This window comes from Montipora foliosa, chromosome 6 (assembly GCF_036669935.1).
Source record: "Montipora foliosa isolate CH-2021 chromosome 6, ASM3666993v2, whole genome shotgun sequence".
Lineage (NCBI taxonomy): Eukaryota > Metazoa > Cnidaria > Anthozoa > Scleractinia > Acroporidae > Montipora > Montipora foliosa.
The window spans coordinates 69907763-69915696 of NC_090874.1; the positions used below are offsets into that span (position 1 = coordinate 69907763).

Genomic DNA, 7934 nt, shown 5'->3' on the forward strand with positions numbered 1-7934 from the left:
TTGGGGGAGTATTTGCAATCATCGAGAAATATCCTTAATATTGAGAGAATCTTTTCTAACTCGGTTCTAGTTCTCGCTGACATCGACGTCAAAGTCCCTGCTTGAGGAGGTGACGCTTCATATTTTCAATTATTGCATGGCTAATGTTTTTTTGTTTAACCAGGAGCCCATGAGTAGGAGCTTGCCTCTCTCATACACGCCCTTATGAGTCAACCTTTGCCGGTATCTTTCTATTTTTAGAACGCTACGAGTTCCTCGGCTTTGCACACACTGTTTTAAAAGGCCAATCAGAGTAAAGTCATTGTCTAACGAAGACAAATGAAGCAGTAAAACTGAATTTAAATCGTGCAAATTAATGTAAATGTGAGTCTCCTGCTCAAGGGTTCGTTCTAAAAATAGAAAGATACGGGCAAAGGTTGACTCAAAGATCTGCTGCATATGGAGGCTCCTACTAATGGGCTCCTGGTTTAACATATTGCCACATCTACCCTTACATCTATTTGCATGTTGACTGTAATTATCTTTCACGAGTAACTTAGCCCAGCAGCGGTCAATTTCCTACATCCTGATGTGTTTTAAGAATGCGTTTGAATTTACCTGTTTCCTCTATTTAACAGACTCTTCAATGATGTGTCAGCAATACCGCTGTGAGTGCTGCTCAGACGAATTACCCTGGGAATCTTGCGAATGCACCGAGTGTTGTCATGAAGACGATGAAGGAGATACCATTCTACAGAATACACTAAAAACCTCTCTAAAACAGCCGACTGAAGTTTCTTGCTTCAAAAAAGCAAAATCGGACTCAGTTGTCATGGAATCGATTCAATTACAAAAGCGTTGTTCTGAGGATAAAACATTGCAGAGTGATACAACTGATCTCTGCAGCCAAACCAAACCAGAAAGTGGTGAGGAGAAACCCCTGAGCAAGGTATCATCGAACCCTGATTACAGAGGCCTTAACCCGACCCTGACCACCCCATCACCAAAAGAAAACGAAAAAAGGCGAAACGACGCCGACGATACGCCCCTATATAGTCACACCACGACAACACTTCGAGTGCAAAACATATGTTGCCCGATGGAAACTAAAATCATTGAAGAATTACTGCAATCGTTGAAGGGCGTGACATCCACAGCAGTCAACGTAATTGGCCGCGTGGTGTATGTCCGTCACGACCCAAAACTGACGTCACCATCAGAGCTGGTCAGTACACTCAACCAAAAACACCTTGGCGCCAGTATCATGGAAAGTGGATCCAACCAGTCAGATAGCAAGGTCAAGGGTATTCCGCCTTTGCTTTTATCTTTCTTTGTCTACCTTTTCACGCAAACCATTCTTGTGACAATAGCTGTTATAGCATTCTGCGTTAAATCTCCTTGGTATCAGTGGTTAGCCATTGCAGAGATCATATTTGGTATTGTTCCAGTTCTGAAAAAAACATTCGTGTCTTTCAAAAATCTCACAGTTGATATCAACATATTGATGCTTATAGCCATTGCAGGAACTCTAGCAATCGGACAGTGGTTAGAAGGCGCAGCTGTAGTGTACGTATTTTCGCTTGCAGAGGCATTGCAGGATTTCTGTATGCACAAAGTGCAGCGCACTATCTCTGGACTCATGGTCAGGGCACCTCATTTGGCGATATTAGCAAGTTCAGGGGAAAGCGTTCCAGTCGAGGCAGTAACCATAGGAGCAACTATCGCCGTCAGACCGGGTGAGCTCATTCCATTGGATGGTAAAGTGGTAAAAGGTCAAGCTGCAGTCGATGAAAGTTCGGTTTCTGGGGAATCCGTACCTGTTGAGAAAACTGTGGGCTCAAAAGTCTTTAGTGGAACTGTCAATCAAAATGGTTACTTGGAACTTGAGACTACATCGGACTCGACGTCATCCACGGTCACGAAAATCGCACAACTTATTCAAGAAGCCCAAACAGGTTCAGCGAGGACTGAACTGGCTATAAACCGATTTGCCAAGTACTATACACCGGCTGTGGTCATTTCTGCGGCTCTGGTGGTTGTTATTCCATCTATACTAGGTGCCGCTGGTGTGGGTACGTATGCAAAGGAGATAAAAGAGTGGGGACGAAGAGCACTTGCACTTTTGGTCATAGCTTGCCCATGTGGTTTGGTCATGTCAACCCCGATTGCAGTGGTTTGTGGCATCACTTCGGCAGCACGGAAAGGAGCTCTTATTAAAGGGGGAGCTTATCTTGAGGCGTTTGCAAGATTAGAAATTTTGGCGTTTGACAAAACGGGAACTCTGACCGAAGGAAAGTTTCAAATTGTGGACATAGAATGTTCGGCTGATGTGCACGAACGAAGTGTTTTGCGGTTAGCTGCCGCTCTTGAAAGCAAGTCTAGTCATCCACTCGCAGCTGCAATAGTGAATGAATTTACTGGTTGCGTCACGGAAATGATCACATTGCAATTATTTAATCTCCCCGAAGTCTCACGTTTCGAGCTTCACGAAGGGCAAGGCATTTCTGGTGTTGTTGAAAATCATCAAGTGCACATAGGAAACCATGAGTTCCTTCACCAATTTTGTGGCCAAACACTGAACAAGTACATGGAAGACCTGTACCTAACGTGGACCAATGAAAGTAAGACAGTAATCTTCGTGTGTGTTGACGACAAGCTTGCAATGATGATTGCTCTTGCAGACATGGTCAGACCGAACAGTTTGGCCACGCTTGATTGGCTGAGTAACCTTCGCATCCGGACAGCCATGGTAACAGGTGACAATTGGCGGACAGCTATGAGCGTGAAAAGTAAACTTGGCCTGGACGAGTGTGTCGCCGAAATGAAGCCACAGGACAAGCTTAGCTGGGTTACACAAAGGCAAGCTGGAATGAAGGACTCAGATGACACGAAGTATGACGGCGATAAACTAATCGAACGAGGTTGCTTATGCAGTTGCTGTCCACATCGTGGTTACCATTTCTTAAAATCACAAAAAGGTAAGAAGAAGAGTATTGTGGGTATGGTCGGGGATGGTGTCAACGATGGCCCTGCGCTAGTCGCAGCAAATGTTGGGATTGCAATGGGCGCTGGAGGAACGGCTTTAGCAGTGGAGGCTGCAGACGTCGCACTGATGAGCAACAACCTTGCCAAAATACCAGAGCTTGTCGAGCTTGGACGTTTTTGTCGCCGTGTTGTGGCTCAGAACATCGCTTTTTCAGTGATTCTGAAGCTAGCTGTCGGAATTGCAGCGCTTTCTGGGAAGGCTTCCCTCTTGGTGGCTGTTATGGCGGATGTGCTTGGTTTATTGTTCGTGCTACTCAATGGCCTCAGACCACTTTGGTGGAAGGTCTCCGAGAAAGATAAGAACGCGGACATTGAAAGTTTGCAATGAATGTTTACGTTTTATTTTAACTAGCAAGTTTAGGCAAATGGGATGAAAAGCCCCATTTTGTTTGTCGTCTTTCAACTATTTACGGATATCTATCCATTGGCGTATTTTCGAGTAACTTGATCCAAGGCTCTCCGTAGCAATCAAGGGCACATTTAGGGGTGGTTCCCAGCGGGCCCCGATCCCCTCGTTTTGTCCAGGATTTTTTTTTCTCTTGTAAACGTGTGTTGGACCAAGAGAAAATGAGGGGACAGAGAGGGAGTCTCAGGGCGTTGGCTGGGATATGTCATGTCCACGAAAGTTATTTTTAGACGAGCGGAAGTCTTTGTTATAGCGGAAGTCTGTCTTCCGAGACATCCGCATGCAGTTTTGCCTCGCTCTCAGGTTCTTAGTGAAAAGAGAAAATGGCGGCGCACGTGGAAGGCTGATTAATAAATATTCATCATGTCTTTTCAAAATGCATGCGGACGACTCGGAAGACAGGCTTCCGCTAGAACAAAGACTTCCGCTCGTCTAAAAATAACTTTCGTGGACATGACATATTCCAAGGGCTGGACCGGGAGCCTCCATCTCTGTCCCCTCATTTTCTCTTGGTTGGATGGATGGTACTTCGAGCTTTGTTACTAAAATATATTTTCTTTAACAAACAATATTACTAAGAAAATTTATCGAACGTTGTTCGAATCAACGGCCCTTCAAACCGACAAACTGAAAGATGTTACAGGCGTCGCATTTTTTCTGTAAAAAGATGGCGGTCACACCGAAAGTGTGCTCGTAGTATCTTGTCAGTGCCGTAGCCTCAGTGGTGGTTAAAATATACAGTTAAGTCTATTTGAAATGCCTGACGAATCATCGAAGAAAAAGGGAACCGCGGAAAAGGATAGGAAACGAACAAGAAAGGGAAGCTTGCAAACGGATGAAGAAGACGCGTCCGACCAACATCACAAGCATGGATGCAAGAAGTGCCTCGAAGCTACAAACTCGAGGCTCTCCGGTATTGAAGAGAAACTCAACACGCTATTAGCTATACTGCCCGAGCTGGAAAATTATAAACAGAGGATTACTCTTCTTGAAGAAGAAAATAAAGCCCTCCAAACGAGTTTGGAAAACTCGCAAGCAGAGATAGAATACCTAAGAGCCCTCGTTGATGGTGTTAATCTTAAGCAAGAAACAGCTAACACTTCTTGCGAACGCATCGAGCGTGAACTCAAAGAGCTGCACCGCCGACATGTTAAACTCGAATGTCACAGTCGTAGAGGAAACCTGAAGTTCTTTGGAATAAAGGAACGTGAAAGCGAAACAAACAATAACACTGAACTCGCCCTTAGAGAATTCATGCGTACGAAGCTAAAGATCCTTCCAGTCGACGAAAAAAACATTCATTTTGACAGAGTTCACAGAATTACGTCACGCCATTCACAATCAAATGGGCGAAGTCTTAAACCAAGACCGATCATAGTTAGGCTGACGGATTTTCAAGATAATTTTTTTATTAAATCCTTCATAAAAAATCTCCCAAGAGGTACCGGATTTGGAATATCCAACGATTTTCCTAAAGAAGTTGACGAGGTAAGAAAGTTGTTATATCCGATACTAAAGACGGCCAAGCGCGAGAAGAAAAATGCATACTTCAACGTCGAAAAGTTGATCATCGACGGTGCTCTTTACCGTGGTGAAGAAACATCTCAATTTTCTTTCTATGGGCGTTTAATGGACAATTAAGGTAAAATGAAAGCTAAAATGCAGTTTAGTTTATTTATTTATTTATTTTTCTACGGAACCACCTACTTGAGAGCTGCAGCTTTCCACTTTCTATATCCAGTCAAAATGCCGTACAAAGCTTTAGGTAAGTCTGTATAATAGTTATGTGTTTCTGTATGTGTTTCCGCATGTGCTTTCGTTTTAGCTTTCTCTCCTGTTATGTTGATCAACTTTGTTTCGATGCTAACGTGGTAATAAGAATCAAGCCTGGCCACAAATATTAACCGCACTGTGAGCATAATTCTAAAAAAACTATTTTCATTATTTCTTGGATACCCCGTCTATCCTGTTATTAGAAATCGAATGTATAAACTGTTATCACTTAACGTTAGAGGGCTAAACAGTTCGAGAAAGCGAAGACAAGTTTTTCGTTGGTTGCACCAACAGCAATCGGATATAATTTTCTTTCAAGAAACTTATTCCTCGCCGGAATCCATCAAAAGATGGGAAACAGAATGGGGAGGCAAAATTGTGTCCAGTCATGGCTCCTCTCATAGTAGAGGAGTCATGATTTTATTCAAACCACGTCTTGACGTTACGAAAGTGGTTTTAGTAAACAGTTACTCACCGAACGATACAACCCAACAAGTTGTTTTCCTCAGGGACGTTTAAAAAGAATTTCTAATCCCTTACGCCAATGACAACTTGGTGCTGGGAGGTGATTTTAACTGTACAATTAGCACTTCAGACAAAAAAGGCGGTAGACCGATAGACAGCAAAAAAGCCTCTCTGGACGAGCTTCAGTCGTTAATCAAAACACATAATTTACTTGATTCCTGGCGTTTCAAGAATCCAGATCAACCAGGCTTTACATGGGCTAACCTGTTAATGAAAATACAGTGTAGACTTTACTACTTCTTTATTTCCAAGCAGCAAAAAGATCACGTAAAGGATTGCAAAATACTACCAACCATTTATTCAGATCACTCCGCCGTCGCTCTCTCCATGTCTTTCAACGAAAGTGAACTCCCTCGAGGGCCAGGGTTTTGGAAGTTTAACAACTTCTTGCTGTCAGATACTAAATTACGTGGAACTGTTAACATTTAAAATTCCAATGCATGAACAAGTCAACGACAAAGGGTTGTACTGGGAAATGATTAAAATGGAAATTCGTGCTTTTACAATAGCTTTTTCAAAGAAGAAAGCTAAACGAAAACGTGACGAAGAATCCATTATTTTGTCAGAAATGATGACATTGCAAACCAAACTCCAGGCGTCATACAGCGATTCTCTTAAGACTGAGCTGGAGAGAATAAAATTCAAGCTTTCCAAAATTGCGGGTATTAAAACACGAGGAACAATCGTGCGTAGTAGAGCGCGTTGGTACGGGCATGGTGAGAGGAATAGTAAATACTTTTATAACTTAGAAAAAAGGAACCAAAAAAAGAAACATATAACGTCCTTAGTTAATAATGAAGGTGACAAAATCACAAACCCGAAGAACATCCTGGAGGAAGAAGAACGCTTTTTCGAAGAGATTCACACATCAAGAAATATGGACCCCAACTGCTCAACTTTCAATGAGTTCTTTGAAACAGAAAATGCATTATCAGAAGAAATCGCGAAAACGTGCGAGGGTGTCATGTCGGTTCAGGAGTGTGAGCTTGCATTAAAAGCTATGGAAAACAACAAAACTCCTGGCACGGACGGGCTAACGCCTGAATTCTATCGCTATTTTTGGAACCTGCTCGGTTCTTTTATGGTAAGTAGCTTTAATTACGCCTTTCGAAACGGAACTTTTTATATCTCTCAACGTGAAGGGATTATTTCCTTAATTCCGAAGAAGAATACCGAATATTTAAAAAACTGGCGGCCTGTATCTTAAATGAATGTAGACTATAAAATAGCGACGAAGACCATTGCTCTGCGCTTAGAGGAGATCTAAACCTAACCCTAAACTTAATTCACCCCTGTCAATCTGGATATGTTAAAGGAAGGTTCATTGGAGAAAGTATTAGGTTAATAGCAGATACAATGCATTTCACTAAAGCGAAGAATATTCCAGGGGTAGCCGTGTTTTTGGATTTTGAGAGAGCGTTTGACTCGATTGAGTGGAATTTTATTCATAGATGCCTCGAAACGTTTGATTTCGGTTTTGACCTCCGACAGTGGATAAAAGTGTTTTATACAGATATCTCTAGTTGTGTTCTGAATAACGGATACGCCTCAAAACATTTTCATCTAGAACGCGAGGTGCGTCAAGGTTGCCCACTTTCCGGCACATTATTCGTTATTGCTATTGAGTTACTCGCACAACCTATTAGACGCTCAAAAGAAATAAAAGGTATTCCAATAGATGAACATAATGAGGTCATACTTTCGCGATATGCAGACGATACAACTGTACTTCTTTCTGATGTCCAGTCACTGTCAAGGTTATTTGATTTATTATCGCTTTTTGAAAGGTGCTCTGGTCTAAAACTAAACCAAACAAAATCTGAAATGTTATGGCTTGGCTCTATGCGTGACATAAAAGACACCATACATGATCTCCAATTGAGCGCCGAGCCAGTTTACGCGCTTGGCGCGCATTTTACATATGATCTAGAAGTGTCTGAAAAGAAAATTTTTTTGACAAATTAGGATCTTTCAAGAAAACATTGAATATGTGGTCCCAAAGAGACCTCTCCATCGCTGGCAGGATAAATATAATTAAAACATTAGCACTTTCAAAACTTGTGTTTATCTGCAGTGTCATGAATACCCCCAAAGAGTTCAGTAAAGAAGTAGACAAGATTACGTTCGACTTTATTTGGGATCAGAAGCCCGAAAAAAAGACTACCCTTATCAAGCAAAAAACAACTGGTGGCCTGGACATGAAGGA

At 42.2% G+C, this 7934-nt stretch overlaps 1 protein-coding gene across 1 annotated transcript; it reads left to right on the forward strand.

Annotated features, from left to right (window-relative positions):
- The first annotated feature begins 628 nt into the window (after positions 1-628).
- On the forward strand, positions 629-3555 carry LOC138005970 (uncharacterized). Its single transcript, XM_068852134.1, has one exon. It carries the CDS (start codon positions 629-631, stop codon positions 3350-3352), a length of 2724 nt encoding a protein of 907 aa, XP_068708235.1. The 3' UTR covers positions 3353-3555.
- Positions 3556-7934: the final 4379 nt, after the last annotated feature.

What these genes read in the sequence shown, in the direction of transcription:
- LOC138005970 (XM_068852134.1), top strand. Translation starts at nt 629, where the DNA reads ATGTGTCAGCAATACCGCTGTGAGTGCTGCTCAGACGAATTACCCTGG.